Source organism: Sus scrofa, chromosome 14, assembly GCF_054392235.1.
Source record: "Sus scrofa isolate SSC_HxYL_T2T_F1_AM1 chromosome 14, Sscrofa_HxYL_maternal_Yorkshire_Landrace_v2.0, whole genome shotgun sequence".
NCBI lineage: Eukaryota > Metazoa > Chordata > Mammalia > Artiodactyla > Suidae > Sus > Sus scrofa.
In genome coordinates, this window is record NC_139396.1 from 27552588 (window position 1) to 27580372 (window position 27785).

Genomic DNA, 27785 nt, shown 5'->3' on the forward strand with positions numbered 1-27785 from the left:
CATTGAAGGGGTGACTTCCCAGTTGACTTCCCAGGTGCCTCCGGCCTCATCCCAGGTCACACCACCATCCCTGGAGAGGGGAGCCATGAAGAGCCAGGAGGGAGCCTTCCTCCCAAGAGACTGGAGGGAAGGCAGGGATCCCCGCACCAGTGAGAAGAGGCAGGGTCCTGGGAGAGGAGGCCTGCAGGGGCCGGCACCAGCCAGGACTTGGGTCACGTTGACATAGACCCACTCAGACCCTTTGCCTCCCCCCAGGGAGGCCGGTTCTGTGGCAGGACAGGCTGGTGGGGTTGTTTACATGACTGAGTTGTTAACACTGCCTTCCTCCCCCAGCTCCCCTGGGGGGTGGCCAGGGGAAGTTCTCCTGGAGGGTCTAACCCCGACCCCAGTGCCTAGGCCCCAAGCCCCAGCCTCCTGCCCCCAGGCCGGCTCAAGGATGTGGCTGGGGGGCTGGGGTATGCCTGTGGTCCCCCCTTGGCGTCCACTGGAAGCCGAAGCTTGCGGGAGAGTCCAGAGGAAGACTACTGCGGCTGGAGGCCTGGAAGAGGCTGGGCAGGGCAGGCTGGGAGGCTGGGCCAGCCCAGGCCCAAGGGCCTGTCACTGTCATCCCTAAAGAGGATGGGGATTGTCCCAGGGGAGTGGGACAGACACCTCCCTTTGCCCCCTTTGCCAAGTCTGCTTTGTCAGGTCACAGTCTCCTGACCAGACCAGAACGTTCAGGACAGGGTCCTGAAATGCCCAGGGGGTCATGGGGGGAGGGGGGGAGGACCCCCTTTCCACCCTCACCCAGCTCCCCATCCTGCTCCACTGCCCATGCCTCAGGCCCACAGAGCCCTAGTAGCCGACTGTTCTGTGCCTGAGGACAGAGCAGATCTGAGGAGACACACAAAGACACAAACACAGAAGGAAAGCCACGCAACTCGTGGACACAACGCCAGATCGGTGGACAAAGGCAAGCTGACCAGCACCCCCAGACGCACATGGGCCCACTCCGGCCCCGCGCCGACCCCTCGAGAGCACTGACACACACACACTGATACACACGTTCCCGCTGACACGCGCAGCAGCTCTCCGGAGCCAGCTGCCCTCACGCTGTCCCCAGAGCCCCTTACCTGGGCAAGCACAAGTGCCCCTCGGGCGGAGCAGCCCCCTGCCCAGGGGAGGGCAGCAGGCGGGGGCGGGGGAAGGAGCCCCGGAGAGTCAGGCCAAGCTGCCACTAATCCGGGCGGGGAGAGGGGGGGCACCCACGTCAGAGCGGGGACTGCCGGGTGGAGGGCATCTGAGGACATCCCCTCCCACACACGCGGCCGTCTGGGCACCTAGCCCTGCTTCCCCAGCCCCTCCATCCTTCAGACAGCTGAGGCTGGCCTCCCCCCACCCCCACCCCCACCCTGGTGGCAACGCCTGGGGCCGGGGGCATGGGGGAGGGGGAATACCGGGGAGAATGCGCCCAGGACCTGGGGGGAGGGGCAGAGGAAGGGAAGCGTGGAGATGCTTCTGGAGCCCAGAGGAAGCTCTGCGGCAGCTGCCCCCTCCCGTCTCACCCACCCACCCACATCCCTGACCTAATTCCTCTTCTCGGTCCTGTCCGCACCTCCCCAGTGCCCCTCCTCCTTCCCCCCAAACTTCCCTCCCCTGCCATCTAGCCACCCCGGTAGAGAAAACTACCTCATTCTGCCCCGGGCTCAGGACCTTCTGCCTAGCAACTGGGCTCTGGCCCCCAGGATTTCCCCAGCAGTGAGCATCAGGACCCTGCCGGGGTTTCTGCCCTTACCAAGCTATGGGGCCACCCAGTCCCTGATGCCCAGCAGGGAACAAGGGGCAAGAGCCTGAGCACTCATCTCCTCAACCCTCTCCAGGGTGGGGCAGTGCCAGCCAGGACTCCCCAACCCAGCCCAGGCCAGGGCTGTGTTGAAACAAGAGGCTAACTACGATGCCGCCGCCCAGAGTGGCAGCTAAAAATGCAGCAGTGGGGCCAGTGCACCTGGAGGCCAGAGGCAGGGAAGGGGGACCAGGACAGGGAGGGGCTGAAGAATCAGGGAGAGAGAAGAGCCACTGGGACCGTGCAAGGGATGGATGGTGGGGCTATAGGGAGGAGGGAGAAGGGAGGACCGAGATTGGAGAGGGCCACCTGCACCGGAAACCGGAGGCCATGGGGGGTGGCCCTCAGAGGCAGGCAATGTGGATGGGGAGGCTGGAGTGAGCACAAACTGAGCAGGGCTGGTACCTGGGCCAAGCCCAGGCTATGCTTCCAGGGACAGGGCTGGCCTGGGCTCTTTATCTCCCTCCCTTTGCCCAGTATGGAGCCTGGACCAGCTGTGCTCCAGGCCTGTTGGAATGGAGGCCCCGCCCTGATTCTGCCTGGGGAGGCAGTGGGCACCCTGGTGGCTAATGGAAGGGAGGGGGTGGCTAATGGGCAGGCCAGAGCACAGCCTCATCCTTGCCCCAAGGGGGCCAGGCCAGAGAGGGTGAGGGCTGGGACAGGAAGCCCATGTGGAGGAAGATGGTACTGGGCAGGTGTCTCAGTGATTCTCAGAGAGACGGGGCAGGCTCTGAGGGGAGACCAGCCAGCACCCAATGCCCCAGTCTCAGCATCACAGTCTCAGCATCACATCTCAGAAACACCCCAGAACTTGGAGTTCTCCTCACCCCTTCCTCTCCTAGCCCCTTCCCGGGATGTCTTGGAACCCATACAACTGCAGCAGACATTTGCCAGATGTGTATTACAGAGACCAGTGCATTTTCAAAGCTCTGTGATGGGCACTAAGGAGATGCAGTGTCCAAAGATGAAAGTACAAGGTCATCCCTGGCCTCAAGGAGCTTCTACTTACTTAGTACCTGTTCTTTTACCAGAAGTGTTTTCGGAAGCCTTTTAGGTGTCAGACCCTGTGCTGGGCACTGCGTGAGACTAGAGTCGGGCATGTTAATATGTAACGGATGGTGACAAGGCACTTCCAGTCTCACCCCGGGAAAGTCAGAGAGTGTCATGGAGAGGGTGATGCTTGAAGGCAGAATGAGAGAATAAGTACTTCACCATGTACTACAATATTTCACTTTATCTAAACCACCCTTTGCTCCAAGCTGGGATACCAAAGTGAACAAGATGCAAATTTGTTCATTAGGAAGTCACAGTGCAGTGAGAGAGAAAATATGACCTGCTCAAGGCAAAACAGAAGCCCATGCAAGAACTGAGATGGAGATGGTGCGCTCTGAATGAGCAATCAACCCCCAGGGGCAGGGGGAATACTTGCAGAGGACTTCCTGGAGGAGGTGATATGTGAGTGGCCTTTGATGGGTAAATAGGAAAAGGACAGAGTGTTGGGGGGACAGATGGAGAGGGCACATGAGGAAAGAACATAAGCTATGAGAGAGTCCAGATTGACGAGGTGGCGAGCATGAAGCAACTGGGGTATAAGGGAGGCTAGTTGGGAGGGGAGCAGACAGTGATGGGCACGAGAGCACAGCCCAGGGCTTCGTGTGCCCAGGCTAGGGTAAGCAGGCCGGAGACCAGGAGACTGAGGAGCCTCAGGCAGGGGTGGTGAGTCAGGGAAGGCTGCTTGGAGAAAGCAGGTCATGAAGGAAGGCTGTTGGGAGCACAGGAGACTATACAGTGGAGCAAAGGCCTGGGGGCTGATGTTGGAACGAAAGCAATGGGCCAAAGGCACGAACTGTGAGGCAGCTAGGCCAGGAGTCGGGGTGGGGTGGGGTGTGAGTTGGCCATCAGGGACCATGTCCAATTCAGCCCCCAAGGCCAAGTGACCCTGCTGTAAGGCCCAATCCTAGGAATGAGGGCAGGGGAAGCCCCAGCTCCCAGGAAAGTTCCTTCAGGCCTCCCCCTGCTGCCGTCTGATTTGAGATTTCATTTTGCTCATAGATCACACACTCCTCTGTTCTGTTGTCTTGGTCCAGGGGAGTAGATCCTGCCATTCCACCCCTACCAAGGCAACTTCTGGGCAGACTTGTTATCAGGAGATAGGACCCTGACCCAGAGGTAGGTAGCATAATTGTGAACAGTTGCTTTATCTGAGTCTCAGGTTTTTCATCTGTAAAATGGGTATAACCCCTACCTGACATACTTTTTGGGAGAATTCAAGGAAACTGTCTCTCTCTCTCTTTTTTTTTTTTTTTTTTTTTTGACTGCACCCTTGGCATGCTGAAGCTCCCAGGCCAGGTATCCAAACCAAGCCATAGCAGTGATAACACCAGATCCCTTAACCCCTAGGCCACAAGAGAACTTTGGAAACCATCTTTTTTTTTTTTTTTTTTTTTTTTTTTGGCAAGAAATAGATTTATTAAGATAGGACACTTGTGAGAGATACAAGTGGACAGGCAAGGAGGCTATGCTCGGAAATCATCTTTTTAAAATGTCTAGCACAAGGTCAGAAACACAATCAATGTTTGACATCTGCTAGTGTTCATCTCCTTGCCTCCCAGGCAAGAAACATTCTCCTTTACTCTAGCCCTGCACAGTGGTTAAGTATACTGACTCTGGAGCCAGACTCCAAACCCAATTCTACCACCTACTAGCTGTGTGACCTCAGGCAAATTACTTGCTCTCTCCGTGCTTATTTTCCCCTTTGGGAAATGGCAATTCTAATAATAGTATGTACCTCAGGAGATAGTTCTAAGGATTAAATTAATATGTTAGAGGCTCAGAGCACCCCCTGCTGGGGTCACCACATTCTAGGTGCTAGCTTGCATTGGACTTTGCATCTTTGTATCTCAAGACATGCGTGGCACCTGAAAGATGCCCAACAAAAGATTTTTTGAATGACTAAATGAAATGATAAGGCAACGGCAGGATGCAAGGGGAACACCAAGATCGCAAGTAATCGAACATCAATATGTGAAGAGCTAAGCCATCAGCAGATTATGTATTTCCCCCAAATAAACCCAGATAATCCCCACACTAAGAGTTAATCCACACTCTTCAGGTCACTCTGGGTGACCACCCCACTTCCCCTCTTCCCACCCCATGCTCTCACCCATCTCTCTGCTTAATTGATTCAGGAAAGAAGAGCAGGTGTGGGGCTGGGAGAGGGGAGCCAGCCCTGGGGCACTGTGGTGAGACCAGCATCCAGGGGTGGGAGAGCGCAGAGCAGAGCACTGGCTGCCCTAGAGATTAGAGCAGGGGATGGAGTGGAGCCAGCAAAGAGCCTGGGTCTCAAGAGAATAGAGGACATTCGTGGATGGGGCAGGCTGTGTTCCAATGACGAAGAGCAGCAGGGAGGGCCACTGGAGGCCGGGCTAGAGTTCTGCATCATCCCTCCAGCCAGCCAGTGGCCAGGCCCCTGCAGGGCAAGGCTCTGCCCAGCCTCCAAGCCCTGCCCTCTTTGACCTGGAAACCGGGGGCAGCCCAAGACCCTGACAGCTGCTGCCCTCTGTCGGCTACTCCGTGGAGGTGCAAAGTGCCTACTGCCAACCTGTGTGTGTTTACAGAACTCGATGCCTCTGGAGCTGCCTAGAGGCCCCACAGGCGCTTGGAGGAAACTGGCCTCCCCAGGCCTAATCTGCGCACAGCTCCAGCTAATCCCCATGAGATTACCGTGCTGCCTGAGGTCCCTCCACACCTTCGCACCCACTGGTTTCTACTTCCAGTCAAGAGGCCCTCTGGCAGTCTGTCTGTCCTTTTAGCACCAGTCCTAGGCCCAGACTGGCCCGTGGCAGGCTGTTTAATAATGTGTGCAGTGAGGACAGGGAGACTACTAACCAGGAGAAACAGAGTGCTTTTATATATTTATTTATCAAAACATCCACAAACCTGACCCCATTCACCGACACAAACCATACAACCAGGACACACACACGGCCTCAGAGAAGGCTGTCAAGTACTTTGAAGGACAGGGCCAGAGTGGGCTTTGGTTTCATTTTCCAGGGGCCTGGGAGGGCTCTGGCCCCACACCTGGCAAGGTAGAGGGGAGAAGAAGGCAATAAATAGAACCGTGGACCCAGCCTGCTTTGGTACATCATGAGCGCAGCCCTGTGCATGGCGCTGGCAGCACCTGCCCTTGGCCCATGACCAACAGCCAAGAAGGCGGCACCTGGGCAGCTGGTGCAGGCAGGCCAGACGTGTGTGCAGCCAGAGGTCCCCTCCAAACAGTCCCCAGTGCCCTGCAGAGCATGAGGTAAGACTGGGCCAGGCTCCACAGACCCTAGCTGTCCATGTCTGAGGGCGCAGTCTTTTTCCTCGTCCGAACCTTCAGGGAGCGCGAGGTGCCCTGGAGGGGAGAGAGCAGCACCCCGTGAGAGGTTAAAGGTCCAGCTGAAGCGGGCAGCCAGGGCAGCCTCGCCACCTCCCACGTGCCCGCCTCACCACTAACCTCCCGCGTGAGCGGCTTTCTCTTGGCCAAACGCAGGCTCTGACTGCGGCCCAGAGGCTTCTCTCGGGGCCGGGCTGGCGGCTGGGGGACTGCTTCTGTATCTGACCAACACTCCTCCTCGGTGTCACTGTCCTGTAGGCCCCCTGCCCGGTACCCTATGTGGAGGAGAAGGAGGCTGAGAGGCAAAGCTGGGCAATGACACAGTCTGAAGACCTAGGGCCGGGCCAGGCCCCCCTCTAGTGCTGGGGAGAAGCCACAGCAGGCCTGGAGGAAGCCACCCTCTTGGGACAGCTCTGGGTTCCCGTGCCTACTCACCAATGGGTGGCCTGCGGCGGGGTACCTGGTCCTCCAGGTAGAGGGGATCCTGGTAGACGGGGGTGGAGTCGTCGGGGATGGAGCGCAGGTCCTGCATGGAGAAGCTCCGCAGCCTTCCGGCCAGCGCACCCTGACTCTGCAAGGGAGGGGGCACTGCTCTAACCCCTGGAAGGAGTGGGCAGGGCTCCAGGCAGGAAGGGGCCTTGGCCTGGGCAGCAGCCCAGGGAAATCAAGGCTGACTTGCAAGTCATTCCCAGGGCACAGGCCTCAGAACTGAAAGCACCTCAGCAAGCTTCTAGCCCCGTGCCTTTGTGCAAAGCTAGGGCCCAGAGAGCAGGAGCTCATGGTCAGCGTCAGAGCCAGGAGTGTGAACGTCCAGCTCCGTGCTCCTGCCAACACCCCACCTGTCACCTCTTGCCCCTGTTCCCTGGGCACAGATAGCTGCTATCTCTTGGCTCCCCGACAGAGGGCTGGATCACCCAAAAGGTGCTGGGGGTGGGAGAGGGGCTGCTGGAGGGCTGGGGCCCAGGGCACCTTGGTGGCAGCCTGTACGGCGGCTGAAGCGGCAATGTTGAGGCCTCGCTTCCCAAAGCTGAGCACTGTCTCGTAGCTGCGCTCCTTGGCCTGCACGATGTAGGTGTCGATCTCCTATGGCCATGGGGGAAGGGACGTCAGGCTGACAGCCTGAGACCCTGAGAAGCCAGCAGGCAGCATGCCTCCCAGCCCTGCAACTTGCAGAGCACAGGACTCCCTACCCACCTACTGGCTCATGCACCTCAGTGCACGGCCCTGCCCCAGGTCCCCCCCCGCCACTGCCACCAAATCCACCATCCCCAAACCACCCCCAGCTGGTGTTTCACACCCTCAAAAGGTCATTCACGTGTGCCCCCGTCTGCTAATCCCAGAAGAGGAAAAAGGCTAAAAGTCCTAGACATGGGACCATGTCAAGGTCCCACAGCTAAACAGCAGCAGGACTGGGACTACAGCCCAGTAATGTCTTGAACCCTGAGGCCAGGGCTCTTTCCTTCACACCCGCCCCCATGCTGCCCATCCTGCCTCCCTCCAGGGTACCTTCTCATGGCGAGACAAGGATGGGTGGACGAACTTGCGGTAAAGCAGGCTGGCCCCCTTGGTGTAGGGGGAAAGCAGCCACAGCACGAAGGCCATCTTGATCTCGTAGTAGAAAGGGAACCTGTCAGAGCAAAGGGGGTGAGTCCAGCCGGGGAGCCAGGCCAGGGAAGGCGGCTCCTCCCCACAGCCCACCTAACCCCTGCCTCCATACCAGGAAACAAAGATGTCTGTGAAGGTCTCCACCGCCATGAAGAGCGCAAAGACGATCCAGTACATCATCCACCGGACCTGGGGGCAGGGTGGGGGAGATGGCAGAGAGGTCAGAAGCCGGCAGCTGAGCCTGCAGTGCCAACTCCCCTGTCCCAGGCTGACCCGGCCCGGAGATTCCAGAAAGCCTGTCCCACGGCATTCCCCTGGCACCTGGCTGCCCTTAGAGAGTTACCTCTGAGAAACTGCCACTCATTCCTGTACCCACCCCCAACAGGCTTCACCCACAAGATTCTGCAAGGAACCCCAATAGCCCACCCTCCATCTACACCCACTCTGTTCCAGGATATGCCACCAGATTATAGGCCTCTGAGCTGGAGACCAGCTCAGACCCCTCCCACTTCACCAAATCCCACCACACCCCCTACGGCTGCTGTCCCCGCACCTGAGCCAAGCCCTCTTGCCCACTCCCACACTCACATATTCACGAATGTTCTTAGTCTTCACAGCCTTGTAGGAAGCATACGCTGGGTACAGCATCCCAAACACCAGCCTGAAGAGCAGCCCCCAAAGCAGAAAAGGCATGTGAGGGGCAGCACTCCCCACCCTGCTGCCAGGTGGCCACTCCCCCCTGGGTTCAAGACTGCAGAGCCTGCCTTGTTCTTCCCGCTTGGCTTGCACAACCTGCACCTGAGTCAGTGCCCTGGAGGCCGCCTCCCCACCCGCTGTTTACAAACATCCCAAGCCTGCCCAGGCCTGCAGGAACGGCCCATCCATGGGTGCGTGATGCAGTGAGAGTGCACACAGCTACTCCACAGGATGGGTGGGAGGCAGGCTTCTGAGCAGTGAGGGTGGCAGGCTGTTCCCTCCCATGGATGTGCAATCAAGCCCAGGGCCACCAGACCTGGCACTGGCAGGCTGCAGACAGGGCTAGCTGAGCCAGGTGCTAGAGTACTGAAAGGTGATGAGTAGGACAGAGTGGGCAGGCTGAGGCCAGCGTGGTGAGTCACGTGACTGACTGCTCAGATGGGAAGCAAGCACCTGGATTCTCCACCCACAAAGGTGCCACAATATCTTGTGTTTGCCAGGGGGCCCCTGGCTGGCCTGTGGTCCTTTGTCCCATGCACCTGGCTGCAGCGAGTGTGTGAATGCAAAGGGTCGCCATCAGCCAAGTAGGCTTGAGGGTTGGGGGACAAGCAGCCCCGCAGATCCGTTAACCCTTTCGGTGAGTGCTGAGGGGAGGGGAGAGGTGTGAGGGAGCTCAGCAAGCCCCCTTTCCTGCCAGACATTGCCAGCTTTCACCCAAGGGGCGGGCGGGCTGGCACCAGGGGACAGAGGGAGTATGAGAGGGGCGGTACTCACACCACCAGACGACAGATCATCCAGGACACCATCCTGCAGCTTCAATCAAGAACGAAGGGAGATCTCTCCGGGAAGACCCCCAGACGGACGCTCACGCCAGCGCTGGAATGAGATTAAGAGTGAAGGTGTGCGAACCACAGGGGCACTCGGGCTGCCCCTGGACGGAGGCAGAGCCCTGCTGCCCACTAACTCCGCAGTGCGGGAAGCCTGAAGAATTGGGAGACCAGAGGGCCGGGACAGGCAGGAACCGACTTGGGAACCAGTACCGGCCGACAAGCTCTTCCGCCCGGCCTCGCCGTTCCCGCAGTTACCGCTCCGACCTGCACTTCCTGCCGCGGGGAACCAGGCGTTCGGCCCTTGCTGGGGCGCTGCGGCTTCCGGGCCGGGGGCGGCTGGTCGCAGCCTGGGCTCGTGCAGGTCCCCGCGGTCAGGACACCGGCACCGGCCTCGGGGCGGGGTTTGCAACTCACTTGAAAGTTGCACGGAACTGGGCTCTGCCCAACCCCAGGTCTCCAGCGCTCGGCGCAGGCGCAGTGCGGCCCCGGAGGGGGCGGGACGAGGTCGGGAGGCGAGGTGCCTGGCCCTTAAAGTGGCGATGCGCCTCGGACTCGCAGATGGGGCTGGAGGTTGAGCAGCCCTCGGACTGGGAAAGATTTGGGGGTGGGAAGCGGCAACGAAAAGGTGAAACAGAAAGAAATGAAGGAAACTTGGAGTCCAGAGTTTTCGTGGCTCTTCACTAGCCCCCTACTTTTGCCTCGTTTTTCCCCTCTGTAAAATGGGCCTGAGATGTGTGGAGGTCCCCCTTTAGAGGCTCAGGCACAAGTGGGAGGGAGGTTTGGCAGAGAGCCAGCAAATCTGGTTTTAGAGCGCTAGGTCAGGAGGTGGGTAAGTGCCTCAAAGATGCTGAGGTGCCAGAGAGGGAAAACCGGGAGGAGGTGGAGAGGGAACCCGAGAGACTCAGCATCCCGTCCCCCTCACCCTGAAGAGTGGGCTTCCGGGGTACACTGCACCCTGGGTTACCTTTCCAGGGCCCACATCCCTGGGCTGGCGGATTGGAGGGATTCTGGGTGGAGACCCCAGTGCCCAGTGCCCCCCATGTCTTCTTCTCCGGAAGTTTGAAATTCCATCAGTTTCTGTGAGTTAAGGGCACAAATATCCCTGAGAACGGAATAGTATCAACGACCACTGGTGTAGTGCATTTTTGAGGGCAGAGACTTGATCTTTACAAAGATTCCTCCCCTCCTTTTTTCGTCTTTTTTAGGAGGTTCCCAGGCTAGGGGTTGAATCAGAGCTCTAGCCACTGGCCTACACCACAGCCACAGCAACGTCAGATCCGAGCCACGACTCTCTCCATCTACACCACAGCTCATAGCAATGCCAGATCCTTAATCCACTGAGCAAGGCCAGGGATCGAACCTGCATACTAGTCAGATTCGTTTCCACTGAGCCATGAAGGGAGCTCCAAAAATTCCTTTTTTTTAACCGCTTAGGAAATAGATTCAATGGTGAAAAGTAACATGTCAAATAGCATCTGATGGTGCTTGTTGCTGGGTGATAAATAAATGCTTGGCTTGACCAGTCTTATTCTGAGGCCAACCCCTGGAAAAGTTCCTCTAGGAGAAAGGTGTGTATCTAGAAGAAGGCAGGTAGCTCAAAAGAGGAGGCAGATTTTGCTGCTTCTATCCCTTTCTGCATGGGGTTGCCTTTTTGTATGTGTGTTTTTTTTGCCTTTTCTAGGGCCGCTCCCACAGCATATGGAGGTTCCCAGGCTAGGGGTCTAATTGGAGCTGTAGCCGCCAGCCTACGCCAGAGCCACAGCAATGCAGAATCCGAGCCCTGTCTGTGACCTACACCACAGCTCATGGCAATGCCAGATCCTTAACCCACTGAGCGAGGCCAGGGATGGAACCCGCAAACTAATGGTTCCTAGTCAGATTTGTTAACCACCGAGCCACGACGGGAACTCCGGGGTTGCCTTCTTTGTATCTCTTCTGCTAGGTGCTTCATTCCTGCCTCTGAAACTGGGGAGCCCAGCTTGCCCCCACCGTGCACAGCCTCCCCTCTGCCTCACGGGGCTGAAGTGAGGGTGACAGCAGAGCTGCCCAGGGCTGTGGGGGTGGAAAACATGGGCAGTTATTACTTTTTATAAGAGCCATAGTTACCACCCACCATCTATCAAAAGGATGGATAGCTAAGGATGAAGGCCAGGGAAAGGAGGCTTCTTGGGGATAAATGCTCGGTGATTACACAGTCTTAATTATTATCATCCACTTTATTGGTGTTGCTGTGAGAGCTTGCAGTGAAACAAGTCCACAGGAGAAACTCTCCTGAGGCTCTGAGGCCTCCTTCTCCATCCAACCACCTTCTCACACTGGCCCTCGCTCCCACCTGAGACTGGAGGAACACGAACCACCAAGGGCTAGAATCCCCTCAGGGAGGTCCCGGCCCCCGTCCATCTCTAGGCCCATAGTAATGGAGGTGAAAAGTATCCTTGTCTCCTTGGGGCAGAAGGATGCAACTGACCTCTGGACACTCAGAAGGAGCAGGCAGCTGCAGAAGAGGGAAGGGACACCTATTCCTCTGGAAGTAAGGGTGCCTTGGACTTCCCGTTGTGGCTCAGCAGTAACAAACCCGACTAGTATCCATGAGGATGTGGGTTCGATCCCTGGCCTCGATCAGTGGGTTAAGGATCTAGCGTTGCTGTGAGATGTGGTATAGGTCACAGATGCGGCTTGGATCTGGCATTGCTGTGGCTCTGGCGTAGGCCAGCAGCCGCAACTCCCATTTGACTCCTAGCATGGGAACCTCCATATGCCTCGGGTGTGGCCCTAATAAGAAAAAACAAACAAAAAAAGAAGTAAGGGTGCCTGGGTGGCTGTGTGCAGGTGAGCTTCAGGTCCTTTGGTACCTGCTGCAGAACTGCCCCTCCTCCCCTGCCTTTGATGCCTCCCAGAGGTCACAGGACCTCAGCATCACAGGCCTCTCTTTACCCCCATTCGCTGGTGAGGAGCCCCCCTGTGCCCACTATAAACCAACCCAGCTGGGACAGCTTTTCCCATGGATTCTCTTGGTCCCAATGACTGTGCTTAGAAAATCTAAGGGACAGGAGGTCAGAGATTTGCTGCTGGGAGCAGGGGTCAGCTTGGGGGGGCCTGAGGCTGACAGCTGAGGGCAGTCGCCCTCCTTGGCCTTGGCAGAGTGAGTGGACTCTGCCTCTCACGCCCTTTGGTCCTGAGCTGTTGACACAGCCACTGGGTTACACTGGGTTGCTAAGCAGCTCTCTGGACATACGGATGAACCGCCCCTGGCAGGTGACCAGGCAGGCATACAGCGAGCAGGCGCCATTTCCCATGCACAGAAAGCTGGGCTTTTGGGGTGGGGGAAAAAGCCTCTACCAAACCCTGGGAGGCGCCCTGGGGGGAGTGACACTCAGAGTGGTGTTTATCTTTCTACTGGGCGACAGAGTGCCAACGTGTCTGGGAGACTCAACCCGCTTTCCCTGGCAACCTCTCCCTGGCCCAGTGTGAGGGCCCATTCCCCATTTGAAACAGTGGGACACGCATTCCCAGGACAGTGTGACTGGAGGACCCGAGAGGTGTCGCTAAGCCAAGAGCACACGAATGCACTTTTAGAAGATGGAAACCCTGACACATCGCCTAGGAGACTAGTGGGCATCTGAGGCTAAAGGTAAAACATAGGGTACAGGGGCTCTGGGACCAAAGATGGGTGAGGAACCTTAACCCACAGAACAGCAGGTCTCCCCAAAGATCAACCTTCTCCTGGCCCATAAAGCAGCCTTCTTTCTCTAAGCCACTGCTGAATCTCCTTAGAGTCCTACAACCAAAAAAAAAAAAAAAAAAAAAAAAAAAAGTCTTCGTTCTGTGCCAGACACACTATTCTAAAGATGTTACATCTTTAACATCATGTAAAGCAAATGCATTCAAATCTCACAGGGAGCAGGATTACCCACATCTTCCAGATGAGGAAACTGAGATACAAATAGGCAGAGGAACGTGGTTGAGACCACCCGGCTAGTAAGTGGTGGAATCAGGCTTGGACAAAGTAAGTTTTATTATCGACTTTACTGATGGAGAAGCTCAGCTCAGGGAAATCGGTCCACTTGCTTGACATCACACCAAGGGCGGAGAGTGGCAGAATGATGCACATTTGCCCAGCAGAGGGAGGTGGAGAGGAGGACGGCAGGCTTGTCCTTGGCCATGTTGGTTGACTTTGATGTGACCGAGGGACAGACTCCAGTGTCAGTGGGCCCCAAGTCTGTGATCTCCAGGAAGGAACATGACTGTGAGTCAGCCCCAGGTGGTAGAGACTCGTCACACTTGCCCAGCATCAGAGTGTCATCACCATGAACTTCTGACCCCAGCACCAGCTGACCTTGGGGTGCCTACTTACTCCTCAGAGGGAAGGGAGCAGGGAGGAAGGGGGTCGCTGGCTCCCTGCCAGCAGCAGGGTCAGACAACACAGCTCTGTTCCTAATGAAACGGGTGCTGCTGACCATCGCCACTGGATACCTGAGAGCCGTCAGCGGGGTGGGAACTTTTTATTTGAAGCAAGTGAATCAGGGTATGCCCCCAAGGGCCCCTGGGCATTCTGCCACCGGGAGGCCCTCACACAGTCTGGCCCCCCTGCCCCATGCCCTTCCCGCCAGCCTTGCATCCCAGAGCCAGCTGTTCCCAGTGTACAGCAGAGGGCAGCAGAAGCTTGGCTCTCAGGTGCCACTCCCGCAGGACCCTCACACCCTCACCCCTCCAGCACTCAGCTCCCACTGATAGGCAGTGCACCTAGGGGTGCACCTCTATGGTTTGGAGGGGTGCCAGGGCTGCCAAGATACTCTTCAACCCAGGTCCATTCCTGGCACCTGCCCAGATGCCTCTGGGGCTTGCAGCATCCTCGATCTGCCCAGCCCTCGAACGCATCCAAAGGAGGCAACACCACGCAGGGTCTACATCCCAAATGTGGGGCTGAACCAGAGGATGGGGGAGGGGTGGGCCAAGGATGGGGCAGCTAAAGGAAAGAAAAGCAGACAGGCTTTCAGATGAGTGGTCTGTCCACCAGGGAGCCGGAAACTCCAGTGGGCACAGAGACAGAGCTGGGAAGAAGTCAGGGTCTGCTTGTTGCCATTATTGCTTCGGGCAGAGGGGCTTTGCCCCCAGGAGCTCAAGCTGGTGCCCAGGGGCTGGCACCACCAGTCTCATCATTATCAGTTGCTGGGTGGGCACCCCAGGAGTGAGCAGAGGAGGACGGATACTCTGTTCCCCTCCAAGAAGAGGGGCAAGGTCATGGAGGAGAGCCCCTTCAGGCAGCGCTGAATCCGCACATGTGCACACAGAGATGGGAGTGTAGACAGGTGTGTGTTAATGCAACCAAGGGAGTCTGTCGTTGTCCACGTGTGCGTGCAGAAGGCTTGGAGTGTGGGCGAGTGCACCCGGCAGTATGAGGGACGTGGCTGTGGGCTGCAAGGCGGAGCACAAGCAGGTAAACAGACACCTGGAGCACCAACAGGAAAGACTAGGGGTCGGAAGGACAAGCCGAAGAACAGGAGGGAGCGGTTTAGCCTCCCGTCCCTCCCAGCGCCCCTCCCTGGGCCAGAGCCCGTGGAAGGTGGCAGAGGGAAGGAGGCTGCAGACAAGGTGTGGGTGAATAGGCATCCACATACGGGAGGGCGGGCACCGGGCCCTGGGTTCCCTGGTGTGTATACAAGTCGTCATGCTGATTACAAGTGGCTTCCCTGGGCTAGCATCCACGGCGCAGCCCGTGCTTCCCAGGGGTGTATGCACATAAGGGCGCATGTGCGGGCTGGCTGAGTGTGTCTTCACACAGGCACACATGCTGCTCCCCTGGAGGCTCCTGCCAGTCTCCAGTGGCCGCCTGAGGAACCCAGAGGCCTTGGCCCCTGCTCTAGGCACTGAGATCCACCACCACGTGTCGGTACACAAGCGTCTGTCCCTTGAAGCTGGGGGCCAGGAGGAGCTGGGCGTCCCCAGCAGGCATGTAGCAGAAGGCCCGGGGGGCCTGCACTGCCAGCTCCTGGAACCGCACAAATTTCTGCCGCCCCTCATCCCACTGATAGATCTGCGTGAATGAGAAGTCACTACCCAGCGCCAGGTAGCGGCGGCCACCCACGAGGAAGGGCTGCAGGGCCAGTGAGCCCCGGGAGGGCAGGGCCTGCACCTCGGAGAAGCGCGTGCCCTCCCAGCGCAGGATCTTGGAGTCACCGATGTAGCGGCTGAGGCACAGGTAGCTGTCGCGGCCAGCTCGGAAGTGTTTCACCGCCTGGGCGTCGGGCACCTGGGTCACCTCGCCCTGGGCCACGAACTGCTTCTGGGTGCGACTCCACTGGTAGATGACCGGTGCCTGGGAGCTGCTGGAAACAATCAGGCGTGGCTTGCCCTCACCATCTACAAATTCCAGGTCCGTGTCACGGTGCCAGGCGTGCAGGGCCTGATGGGAGTAGAAGCCGTTCTGGTGCCAGCGGTAGAGGCTGGTGGCACCTGCCTTGGAACTGTCGGCCACTGCAAAGTACCAGTCACCATCGATGCGGAAGGCTTCAAGGTCATTGGGCTTGCGCACGCGCTGTGGGTCGATGTCCTGCAGCTTGGTGAAGCGTGTGGTGTTGGGATCCCAGTGGTAAATGTAAGAGCCTCCAAACAACTGTGCCACCACCACGTACAGCTGGCTGTCCACCACCATCGGCTTGCAGTGCACCGCAGAGGGGGCTGCAGGATGGAGGGAAACAGCATCAGACAGCCTTAGGGGCCCTCCACCAGCCCCTGCCCTTTGCTACACTATCAGAAAAGAGGGTCACTTCGCCCCCACCCCAGTTAGGGCTAAGGCTCTCTGCTTCAGTATTCTCTCCCCGCCGAATATCCACTGGGTGCTCGATGTTTTCTAATTGTTTCACAGCTAACAATCAATCTCAGCATCACCCTTCCTTCACCCTTGCCCCCAGGCTTCAAATATAAGCTGACACTGAGCACAACATAGGTGTCACTGGATATTGACTGAATATATAACCATCACGTCAGTTATTGAATTTTTATTGTGCACTGTCACTGCGCTAAGGGTGAAACACCACCCCAATTAATCACTCTGAAATATACCCTATTATTTTGCAATTTCACACAGAAAATAACCAAGGCTCTGAGTTCCCGTGGTGGCACAGCAGAAATGAATCCGACTAGGAACCATGAGGTTGCAGGTTCAATCCCTGGCCTTGCTCAGTGGGTTAAAGATCCGGCATTGCCGTGAGTTGTAGTGTAGGACAGCAGCGGCAGCTCCGATTCAACCCCTAGCCTGGGAACCTCCACATGCCGTGGATGCAGCCTTAAAATAAAAGAAAAAGAAACCAAGGCTTGAAATCCAATGCTTCTGGGCCAGCCGTGACAGCTACCTGTGCCTCAGCCACTATCTGGGTGACTCTAAGATCCTGTGCTGGGAGGCAAATGGCCAGGCAGGAGGAGGAAGGAACATTTTGAACACAGCTGGGGCTGGTGGTAAAGCCTAGGTATACAGAGCCTTGGATTGTATATGGAAACACATCCTCCCAAGAGCTCCCACTTTTGGAAGGGCTTTTATGTTCGAGACCATCTATATCACAACCGGACTGCCCTGACCCCTTCTCAGGCACCAGCCACACTCCTCACCTGTCCTGGTGTCCCCAATCATCACCTCTCCTCTCCTGCTTGCCAGCACTGCTTCATCATCCTTCTCCCCTTTTCTCCCACCTCTTACCCAAGGGAAGCCCTGCTGAACCGTCAGGCTCCGACAGTCACCGCAGGGACTCCCTTCCACAGCCTTGGTCTGCCTGCCCAGATGCTGATGAGTCCCCCAGCTCCTGAGCCATGGCTCAGACCCTCCGGGCCTGCTCACCCATAAGCACCTCAAATTCCGGCTGGCCAAGCCTGAGCTCCACATCTCCCCCAAACCTGAGTTTTTGATTTCAATGTGTGGCCATCCCCACCATCACCTTCCCCCTCACCCACTGCTGACCAGTCCCTAAGTCTTGTCCACCCTCCCTTTTGCTTTGTAATACAATCTGTGTAAGATTGGCATTATTTCTTCCTTAAATATTTGGTGGTATTCACCATCTGAGCCTGCGGTCTTCTACAGGAGTCCTGGTGGAAGAGCTTTTCTGTACTGACATCAACTTCTTTCATAGATACTTGGCAATTTAAAGTTTCTGGAGTTCCCCTCGTGGCTCAGCAGAAACGAATCTGACTAGCATCCATGAGGACAAAGGTTCAATCCCTGGCCTCACTCAGTGGGTTAGGGGTCTGGTGTTGCCATGAGCTGTGATTTAAAGGCAGACAATCACGTGCTAAGCTGTTGCACACCTTCTTGACTTTTCTCATGCTGTTCTCTCTGCTAGAGCATGCTTCCCACATTTTTTTCTCCTGGCTAAGTCTCCTTCAGGCTTTTAGACTGAGGATCCCCAAGCTCACCAGGCATTCCTACCTCCTCCTTAGTTCCCTGGCACCACCCAGTTACTTAAGCCAGGATCCTGAGCATCACTCCTCCCTCTCGCTCATCCTTCAAGACGCAGCTTAGACATCCTTTCCACCAGGAAGCCTTCCTTGATTGCCCAGGGTAGGCCTCTCCTTTGTGCTCCCAGAGCATTGTGGTCATATCTCCCTCTGAGCACCTACACAGCACGTGGATGTTATCTGTGTGTATATCAACCTCTCTCCAGTGGCCAGAAAGTTCTTATGAGCAGAGTCCATGTCTCATCTATTCTTCTACCTATAGGACCTCAGTGAAGAGAAACAATGGAGCCCACCCAACCCCCCTATCAGGACCACCACAGCCAGACCAAGTGCAGTTACCTGGGATTCTATCATAGTCTCGAAGCTGCCTTTCAACATAGTCCCACTTGAGGATGGTGCAAGCGCTGGCTCCCGGCTGGGCCAGAGCCAAATAGAGGTCACTGGAGTAAAGGAAGGGCTCGGCAGACACTGCTGGGAAGGACAGGGTCTGGTACAGCACGAAATCTGCAGGGATGAGACGTACAGGGGGAGGGAGAAGGGTAAGAGCCTTCTGAGTGGTGAGGGCTCGTCAACTGGTGAGGCAGGATGTTGAGGGGTTCAGGCAGTGCCCTAGAGCTTCCCGGGGAGGCCCAGCCTGCTGCCCAAGTGGGGCACCTCCTACCCGTGGTAATGCAGTCGAACTCCCGCAGCGGCAGATCCTGCACCTTGTGTTCTTGGAAGCGAGGCGGGCTGGCGCAGTAGATGGGCGCCACCGTGGTGTTGGTATGTGCCAGCCACTCCACCAGCCATTTCACCTTGCAGTCGCAGTTGAGTGAGTTGCCCCGCAGGTCCCTGGATCACGTGGGTGATGGAGGGGACACAGAGAGGGACAGGCTCTCAGCTGCTCTGCCCACTCAGGCCCTCTAGGTTTTTAGAAGGAGATGTTGTTAAGGCTGTTGCTGACTGCTCATGTGGCATCTTTGTGCCAGTTAGGAAAAGGTTCTCCTTGGGGTGGGTGCAGCCCCATGGACATGTGCTTGGCCAGCAGAGTGGAGGCTGAGTTGCAGCCCCTATTTGCTTCCCTGGCCAGGTGCCTTTTGCAGTATATGATCTGCACAGCTGTCTGTTGCATGCCAGTTCCTCCAAACCTTCCATAACCAAGGGCTTTGGTTTCCTTGTAGAAATACTGATTGATGATCAATGACTGGCTATGCTACCGGACTTTAACGTAGATTCAAATCAAACATGCATTTAAAAATACGTGTTTAAAAAAACGCATACACGTCTCATGTGCATTTTAAGACTGCCCACAGATGCCATGAAGAAACCCAAATTGAAAGGCTAGCAATCTACATGTAACTCAGCCTAGCCTTCTTGGAGCCTCCTCCCCCCAAATCCAAGCCTTCCCAGCCTGTCAAGACCTTATGATCCTCCCAATTCTGGCTCCCACACCCCTCCCTCCAGGGACATGCCCCCCTGTTGCACTGTGAAAAGAGGTGGGACTCAGGCCTTACAGGTCACTCAGGATGTCCAGGGGCCGAAAGATGTCTCGAGGCAGCGTCTGCAGGTTATTGTTGGCCAGTGAGCTGCAAGAGAGACCCCTGGGTCACCTGAAGATCATGACTGAGGCCAGAGGCCATAGGAGAGAGGGGGCTTAGGTTTGTGTAGGTATGTGACGTACTCACAGGTGGGTTAAAGACTTGAGTCCTCTGAAAGTAAACTTGGAGAGTGCCCAGATGTCATTGTTCTCAATGAAGCTGGAAAAAAATGAAAACTTGACTCAGCTGCCACTCAGGATCCCAGACCACCAACCAGCTACTTCCCTACGCCCCGCCTAGACTCCAGCCCTTGGCCCTAAGATAGGCTTTCCCTTGCAATTGGGCCACATTAAGCCTGTGGTGACAGGGCATCCAAGGAGGATGGTTTAGGCAGGGGGATGGATGAAATGACCCTCTGCTGGGCTCCTCACCCCCACCCTCCTCACTCCACTTCCCCCCTCAGCCCTCCTCCCTTCCACCTCCCAATTCCCCTTTCCTTCCCACGCACAGGTACTGCAGGTGCGACAGTCCCGTGAAGGCATTGTCCCCAATCAATGTAAACTTGTTGGAGTTGAGTAATCTGCAGAGACAAAGGTGGATTAGGGCTTCCAAGGACATGCCTGCTGAACCAGCCCCCAGCTGGCTGCCTCACCCCAGGACCCTGCCTCCCATCCCTGGGACCCCAGAGCAGCCTGGGTGACAGGTCCAGGCAGGATCCTGCTCTGGTCCCAGAAATTCCCAGGGTCCCTATTTGCTCCTAGGGTAAGAACAGCCAGGAGTAGATTTCTCCTGCAAAGCTGGGTCCTTCCCCACTGCCCTCTGTCTCTCACCCTCACCCCAGTTCACTCCAGTTCCTCTCACGCTGATGGCAAGTTTGAGGATTAGCCACATATGTTCTCTTCTGTGACTGGGGCTTCAAACATAAACAGCCCCTTTTAGTCCCCGGTTCTTTCTTTCTTTCTTTTTCTAAATTTTTTGGCTGCCTGGCAGCATGTGGAGTTCCTAGGCCATAGTTGCGACCTAAACTGCAGCTGCGACGATGCCGGATCTTAATCCCACTGTTCTGGGCCGGGGATTGAACCTGTGTCCCAGGGCTCCCAAGATCCCATTGTGCCACAGCAGGAACTCCATGGTCCCCAGTTCTTTCTTCGAAGTCTGACCCCTGGGGTCGCTTGTCTCTAAGAGGACTTCTCTCCCCCGCACTGTCCACCCTCTGGCACCAGCCCAAGTTATTGCATCCACTTCCTTTGGGTCTCCAGAGGAGGCAAGCCTATTCCTACCTGGGCCCCAGAATACCCCCTTCGTGGCTTTTGTATGCATCACTCCCCCTCCTTCTCCCCAGCCCGCTCCCTGCAGCCCTCCTGATTCCCACTACTTCACCATCTGTGGCTGTCCCACTGGAGCAAAAGTAAGCTTTTTTTTTTTTTTTGTCTTTTTAGGACCATACCAGCTGCATATGGAGGTTCCCAGGCTAGGGGTCAAATCGGAGCTCTAGCCGCTGGCCTACATCACAACCACAACAACACGAGATCTGCAGCCACGTCTGTGACCTGCATCACAGCTCAAGGCAATGCCAGATCCTTAACCCACTGAACAAGGCCAGGGATCAAAATGATGCTAGTCAGATTCATTTCTGCTGAGCCATGCGTGTAACTCCCCAAAGTAAGCGTCTTAATCTCCAAAGGCTACCTACAGCCACTCTCCTCTCCCCTCTCCTCAGTCCAGGATCTGTCCCTTTCCCCACCCCCACCCCGTCTTCAGCAAGGCCCTGTCCTTACAGGAACTGCAGCAGTGGCAGGTGGGAAAATGCTCCGTCCTGGATCTCCGAGAAGGCAGCATTCACCAGCGTCCTGCAGGGGACACCTGAGTTAGTACCCAGGGGAGCATTTGGGGACTGTGCTGGGGCAGTGCGAGGGGCACAGGGCAACGGCTTCTGTATGCATCTGCCCTGGATGGAAATTCCCCATGTCACCTGGCTTAATCCCCCCACCTGAAGCTGCCTTTCCCTTCTCTTCACAAACTCACCGCCTGCCTTCATCCTCCTCCTCCCCTACTGCCGCCCTGAGCACCAAGGACCCCAGGCTCAGCTCCCCGCTCAGCCCAAAGAATATTCCATTACCAAGACCTTCTCCATCATCCAAACACCCACAGTGTGCTGGGTGCTACTGAGGGATGGGGCACTGGGATGGGGATAGTGGATTAGCATCTTGCTTTCAAAGAACACACACTATCTAGTCTCTGAGGCCGCTTGCTGCAAGTGACAGGCCGCCTGGCCTTGGACAGAGTGGCAGGTGAGACCAGTGGCAGTCATCTGCCTGTGCCAGGGCACTGTGGGAGTGTTGCTCACTTCCACTCCTCCCCCTGCTGCCATCCTCCCCCCCAACAAGATGCCTTCTGTCCTTGGTGTGACATCACAGTCAGGGGCTCCCATGCTCATGTAAACAACCCCTCCCCCCAAGTCCAGAGCCCTGCACACAGTAGGTCTCACCGATGCTGATGGTGGTGATGATTCATTCTTGGCCACAAACTCCCGCTTTCCCCGGCTATGGCTGCTGAGCCCACATGACTGCAGAGCTCCCTGCCCTGCAGATGCCTTGAACCTCCAGTCCTGAGGACCCCTCTGGAGTCCTTCTGGTCCCCACACTTTGTAGAGGGGGAACACTCTCTACACTCCCAGAAAGGTTTTTTGCCTTCCTCCCCATTTCCAGCTCCCTCACCCAGCCCCACCCCAGACCCGGGCACTCACAGAGAGATGACCTCCGAGGGCAGGTTCCTGGGCACTGCCTTAGAGTCCACGCAGAAGGCGGTGTCCCTGGTGCAGGAGCAGCTGGGTGGACAGGGGGGTGTCTTGGGGGGCCTCTTGGCGCCGACCTGCAGCATCAGGCAGAGGCCGAGCGTGGACAGCGCCAGGAGCCCAAGCCCCGAGCCCCGCCTGGCCCGCGGCCCCGCCATGCTGCCTGTAAGCTCCAGCCACCGGCTCTGGGCCACCGCGCGCGCGGGGACTGGCACCTCCCGGCCACCCGCGGCTGCTGCTGCAGCTAGGGCCCCGGCTGCCCGCAGCCGAGAGAGACTCCTCGGGCCCTGGGCCGCCGTCCCCTCCCCTGCTCGCTCCTGCGAACCGCTGGCTGGGAGAGATGCGCGGAGCCCAGGGCGAGCCCAGGGCTGTCCGGCTGGGGAGGACGCGGACTGCGGCGGCGGCGGCGGCGGGCGGCGGGGGCGCGCAGGGCGGAGCGGGAGTCCCGGGCGGGGAGTAGCCACTGAAAGGAGAGCCTGCGGCCCTGGCCTCCGCATACCCTACGGGCGGCCTCTGGGGCCATCTGCTCGCGTGTCTGGCACCCAGAGCCGGTGCGTGTGTGCGAAGTCTCCACGTGCATCCTATGACAGTGCGACTACACATGTGCACACCTGTCTCTGCGCGGGCACGTGCACACATTCCCTGGCGGAGGCATTGCTATGAATCCATGAGCCTCTATATATCTGTGCGTATGCCTGGGCCCTGAGCAGCTTCTAAGCACAATTCATGGGCATGTCGTAAGTGACATGTGTGTCTGTGATCACGTATCTCCTCGAGCCAGTAAACAGAATGTGCCTTTGTGTCTGTGTGAGCTGAAAGGGGGACTGTCACTGGAGTTGGAGGGGGAATGTGTGGAATTCCGGAGCATTCCTCACTACACAGCCACAGCCCATTAGGACTGGGAAGAAGCCTGGACGTTTGCAGTCTAGCCCTTTGTTTAACAAAGGCGGAAATGGAGGCCCCAATCAAGAGGAAAGCAGACAAGCCAGATATCACATCTGCTTCGTGTTGTGTACTCTACTACTTATCTTCCACCTTTGAGGTGGATGATATTAACCCCCTTTTACAGATAAGAAAAGCAAGGCCCCATGGTACCAGAAAAAGAAAGTGACAGAGCAGGGATTTAAAACCAGGCCACCCCAGTCCAAAACCACAGCTGGTCTTCTACACCTGGGTTTTGCAAAGTCTGGTCCAGGCAGCCCAGGGTCCTTGAGAAACTTTCAGGGAGTCTTTGAGATCAAAACAATTTTCCTAATAATGTTAAGACATATTTTCCCTTTTCCCTTTCATTGTCTTACAGAAGTACCCTAGTATTTTCCAGAGGCTACATATGTATCTTCTATTAAGTTAAATTAACAAAAATTTTTAAAAATTGCCGAAGTATAAAAAAATGAGACTCTTCCTAATTTCTTTTGCTTTGCAAAATAGTGAATTTCATTTTAAAATGTGTGTTATAGAATATAATGGATTGATTATTATTATTTTAGTCTAATTCTTTCTTTCTTTCTTTTTTTTTTTTTTTGCTTTTTAGGGCTGCACCCGCAGTATATGTAAGTTCCCAGGCTAGGGGTCGAATCGGAGCTACAGCTGTCAGCCTACACCACAGCCACAGCAAGGTGAGATTGGAGCTTCATCTGCGACCTGTACCACAGCTCATGGCAATGCCGGATCCTTAATCCACTAAGCAAGACCAAGGATTGAACCTGCATCCTCATGGATGCCAGTTGGGTCCATAACCCACTGAACCACAGTGGGAACTCCCTATTTCATGTTTTTAAATTTCTCAGTAAATATCAATATGGTAAATATTGACAGATCTAACCTACATAAACCAAAGCTCTTTGGGGGTCTTCAGTACTTTTTAAGAGTGTTGAGGTGTCCAAAAAGTTTGAGAATTGCTGCTCTGTGCTGTGTTACTTCCCAGGGCTGTGTAGGGGGAGGCGGGACAATTGTCCTGAGAGCTCACAGGTGCAGTCAGGTGGCTGAGCACCCAGTGTCATGCTCTTTTCATGAGTCCAGGAAACCGATCTGGCTTTTGCTTCCCCAGCTGTCCCCAGCTTCTGCCAGCAGGGGATTCTCTAGTCTGAGCTTAAGTCCATGTTCTCTCAGCCAGGGATGCCCCTGCCCTTTGCTGCTCACTTGCCGCTGCCCGTACAGCTGCCCGTGCTGCCCTCCCCATGCCAGCTTGTGGGAAGATAAGCAGTGGGGGTGGGGAGGGTGGCTGGGGCAGCTGGGCCACCATCCCCACCCGTCCCTGGCACAGCTCTGCCCAGCACACAAAGGGCAGAGTGAATCTTGTCCATCCCTGCAGCTGAGGGGCTGGAAGGAGGGTAAGGAGATGCACACCGAGGAGTGCCTGCCATGGGGCTCTCCACCACCCACACTTCTAGGAGGGCTTTATTACTATTATTATCATTAGTTTGTCTTTTAAGGGCCACACCCATGGCATGTGGAGGTTCCCAGGCTAGGGGTTGAATCAGAGCTGCAGCCGCCAGCCTACACCACAGCCACAGCAACGCCAGATCCGAGCTGTGTCTGGGACTTATGCTGCAGCTCATGGCAATGCTGGATCCTTAAACCCACTGAGTGAGGCCAGGGATGGAACCCTCATGAATACTGGTTCTTAACCCGGTGAGCCACATTGGGAACTCCTCAGAGGGTTTAACTCAGATGCAGACAGAAAGGGGGAATATGGGTCCTATTTTTAGCTGGTGAGAAGAGATGCCCTGGGGGGTGAAGTGCATGATGACAATCTGGATGACTGGACTGTCGCATTGTGGTGTCACTGGATCCTCACTACAGCTTGGAGAGGGGGACAGGCCAGGCCATATTAGTCCTATTTCACAGATGAACACATAATGCGAAGGAAGGCAGGTCGACTCATTCAGGGTCCCAGAGCACCGAGGCATCCCCACACTGAAGGAATAAACCACTGACCCCTCACCAGGAGCCCCCTGATGTTAGGTGACAGTCTTATTACCACTGAATAGAGTTACACGTTGGCTGCATGCATGTGTCTTGCACTGCAAGAAACCTCTGGAAAGTGTGGTCTCGGGCCTGGTCCCAGGGCTTTGAGAAGAAAGGCAACCAAAACCACCCCCGTGGCTGATGAGGACCACAGTGCCGGCCAAGGGGCAGGTAAGGGCAGAAGGAGGCTGGGCCATCTTGGAGGAGGGAGGCGCCACTGTGGGCTGAGGCCAGGAGCACAGGGGAAGTGTCATGGCTCTTGCCTGGCCTTTTAGGGTGTGTGGTATTCAGAGAGGTGAAGAGGCACTGAAGGTGTGCTTTCCAGGAAGGAGAAAGGGGCTAAGTAAAGGCCCCAAAGTGGAAAGCCTGCAGCAGAGGGCTGGTGTGGGGGGTGAGGTGACAGCTGAGCTTGCCCCAATAAATGTCCCTCCCCCCTTCCTGAGAAGGAAGACAAGAATTCCCAGACTTCTACCAGATCGGTGCCAGCGTCTGAACTTCCCTTAGGAAACTGGAGCGCACCCTTCCTTCCCCAATCTCCAAATAGGCAAAAACAAGTTAAAAAAAGAAAGAAAGAAAACACATAAAGTTGTAAGAATTACAGCCTAAGGGCAGCCTGCCGGGGAGACTGAGGACCTATGAGAGCAGAGGCTTCTTTCCAAGAAAGAGATTCCTTTCCCAGCGGCCAGCCATGACAGCAAGCCCTAGGCAGAGCACCTGCTCAGAGCAAGTCCCACAGCTGGACTCTGAACCCCCCAGATGGCCACAGGGACCCCTGAGATGCTTGCCATTCTCCTTGGTTCTCCCACTGGCCCGCTGCCCACCTGGCTCAGGTCCAGGAGGAGTGAGTCAGCCAATCAATCTCAGTGTTGCCAGGACAACGGGGGGTGGGGGGAGGGCTGGACCAGGCAGGGGTGGGCACAGCAGGCAGGCTGTCTCCTGCATCTGGCACCTGCACACAGCTAAGGCTGCACACAGTTGAGAGGAGGACGCTTTTCCCCCCCTTCTTCCTGGACACCCCTCCCTCATCTTCCTCCTCCTAGGACACTTGCTGCTAGAGGCTTAAGCAAATATTTAAGGCGGCAGTTTGGGGTGAGGAGGGTGGTGGGAGCAAACACTTCTGTCCCCCTCTCCTTCCCCGAGCTTCTCAGGGGCTCTCAGCTCAGATGCCATGCTGTTGTGCAACCTGGAGGCTGACGGCTCTCCAGCTGGGGAGGGGGGTCCTTGTGGGAACAGGGGAACCTGCCCGGGCTGGAGAGTTGGGGGCCAGCTCATGACTGAAGGGTGGAGCCAAGGCACAGGGAAACCCCAGCAAGGGGCAGAAACTGGGGTGAAGTTTTGGAGTGCAAGTTCAAGGAGGACAAGGGGTGAAGCCAAGAAAGGAGCTAGGTGTGGGGCTCTGACTTACACTCCATGAAAGTTTAGAAGCAGAGGTGCTGTAGGGACCACCTGGCCCAGCAAGTGGAGGAGCCTGAGACAAAGGGTGCAGCCATCAGTCAGTGTGGTTTGTACAACAAAGCAACAGAGATGGCTTGGGGGAAAGAGGCAGAGGGGAGAAGAAGGTCCAAGAGTAGTTCACATCGCAGTGAGTAGCATGCTCAGGGCAAATGTAGGCTCAGAGGATATAAAAAGAAGACTATAGGAATTCCCACTGTGGCTCAGTGGGTTAAGAACCCAACATAGTGTCTAAGTGGGATGCAGGTTCACTCAGTGGGTTAAGCATCTGGCATTGCCATGAGCTGCGGTGTAGGTCGTGGATGCGGCTCAGACCCCACATTGCTATGGCTGCAGTATAGGCAGGCAGCTGCAGCTCCAATTCAGTCCCTAGCCTGGGAACCTCCATATGCCGAAGGTGCAGCCATAAAAAGGAATAAAGGAGGAAGGAAGGAAGGGAGGGAGGAAAGACGAGTGTAGAGGGGTTGGGGTGCAAGGCAGCACCAAGCTGGTGGGCTGATTCAAGGACAAGGAGATTGAGACCCCATCCGTCACCACACCCAGCCCTGCACAAGGCTTACTGGGAGGAAGGAAAAGCTGTCCAGCCTCCTACCTCAAATCCCCTCTGACAGATGTGGACCCAAAAAAAAAATCTTTTTTTTTTTTTTGCTATTTCTTTGGGCCGCTCCCTCGGCATATGGAGGTTCCCAGGCTAGGGGTTGAATCGGAGCTGTAGCCACCGGCCTACGCCAGAGCCATAGCAACTCGGGATCTGAGCCGCGTCTGCAACCTTCACCACAGCTCACGGCAACGCCGGATCGTTAACCCACTGAGCAAGGGCAGGGACCGAACCCGCAATCTCATGGTTCCTAGTCGGATTCGTTAACCACTGCGCCACGACGGGAACTCCAAAAAAAATCTTTGTTAGCAAGATGAAGGGTCTATCTTCTGTAGCTACTTCAGGCTGGCAAGGGGCTTGTAGACCCTACCCAACTGGGGCCGCAGAGCTCTCGCCCTATCTTGACAGGGCCCCAGGGTGACTTCTGTTGTTATCCCAGCAGGATCTGTTCTAATGGAGCAGCTGGAGTCTCTGCATCCCCATTATCTTGATGTGAAACTTGTAATCTGGAAGAGACAAACTCAACAAGTAGATTAAAATGGCAGGGGCCAAAGATTAATAAAGGGACCACTGCCACTAGAGGCCCAGGCAACTGTAAGAAGAACCAGGCTGTGCTTGGTAACATTTTTTTTTGTCTTTGTCTTTTTAGGGCGCACCCGCATGGAGGTTCCCAGGCTAGGG

General features: G+C 56.3%; 2 protein-coding genes and 1 pseudogene across 4 annotated transcripts; all 3 read right to left on the minus strand.

Annotated features, from left to right (window-relative positions):
- Window positions 1–5724: 5724 nt before the first annotated feature.
- On the minus strand, window positions 5725–9816 carry REEP4 (receptor accessory protein 4). 3 transcript variants are annotated; one of them, XM_001927617.6, is made up of 9 exons: window positions 9746–9816; window positions 9276–9377; window positions 8394–8466; window positions 7918–7994; window positions 7707–7827; window positions 7170–7283; window positions 6636–6771; window positions 6321–6475; window positions 5725–6218 (listed from the first exon to the last, which is right to left on the minus strand). In XM_001927617.6, the coding sequence occupies exons 2-9, from the start codon at window positions 9305–9307 to the stop codon at window positions 6153–6155; spliced, it is 774 nt and encodes a 257-aa protein (XP_001927652.1). In that variant the 5' UTR covers window positions 9308–9377; window positions 9746–9816; the 3' UTR covers window positions 5725–6152. The 3 variants fall into 3 exon arrangements, with proteins under 3 accessions (XP_001927652.1, XP_001927661.2, XP_013845719.1); XM_001927626.6 differs by lacking the exon at window positions 9746–9816 and adding an exon at window positions 9542–9743; XM_013990265.3 differs by lacking the exon at window positions 9746–9816 and adding an exon at window positions 9528–9743.
- Window positions 9817–13328: 3512 nt separating this feature from the next.
- Window positions 13329–22483, minus strand: LGI3 (leucine rich repeat LGI family member 3). Its single transcript, XM_003132797.5, has 8 exons — window positions 22040–22483; window positions 21072–21143; window positions 19802–19873; window positions 19441–19512; window positions 19270–19341; window positions 18438–18607; window positions 18116–18280; window positions 13329–16009 (listed from the first exon to the last, which is right to left on the minus strand). The coding sequence occupies exons 1-8, from the start codon at window positions 22243–22245 to the stop codon at window positions 15192–15194; spliced, it is 1647 nt and encodes a 548-aa protein (XP_003132845.3). The 5' UTR covers window positions 22246–22483; the 3' UTR covers window positions 13329–15191.
- Window positions 13818–14997, minus strand: LOC146396438 (uncharacterized; annotated as a pseudogene).
- Window positions 22484–27785: the final 5302 nt, after the last annotated feature.

Coding starts and splice junctions, on each gene's coding strand:
- REEP4 (XM_001927617.6), bottom strand. CDS start 9,307: ATGGTGTCCTGGATGATCTGTCGTCTGGTGGT. Junction 8,467..9,275: donor ATGATCTGTCGTCTGGTGGT/GTGAGTACCGCC, acceptor GCTGCTCTTCAG/GCTGGTGTTTGGGATGCTGT. Junction 6,476..6,635: donor CCGCCGCAGGCCACCCATTG/GTGAGTAGGCAC, acceptor TCCTCCACATAG/GGTACCGGGCAGGGGGCCTA.
- LGI3 (XM_003132797.5), bottom strand. CDS start 22,245: ATGGCGGGGCCGCGGGCCAGGCGGGGCTCGGGGCTTGGGCTCCTGGCG. Junction 19,513..19,801: donor CTGTCGCACCTGCAGTACCT/GTGCGTGGGAAG, acceptor ATTTTTTTCCAG/CTTCATTGAGAACAATGACA. Junction 16,010..18,115: donor AGACTATGATAGAATCCCAG/GTAACTGCACTT, acceptor TCCATCCTGCAG/CCCCCTCTGCGGTGCACTGC.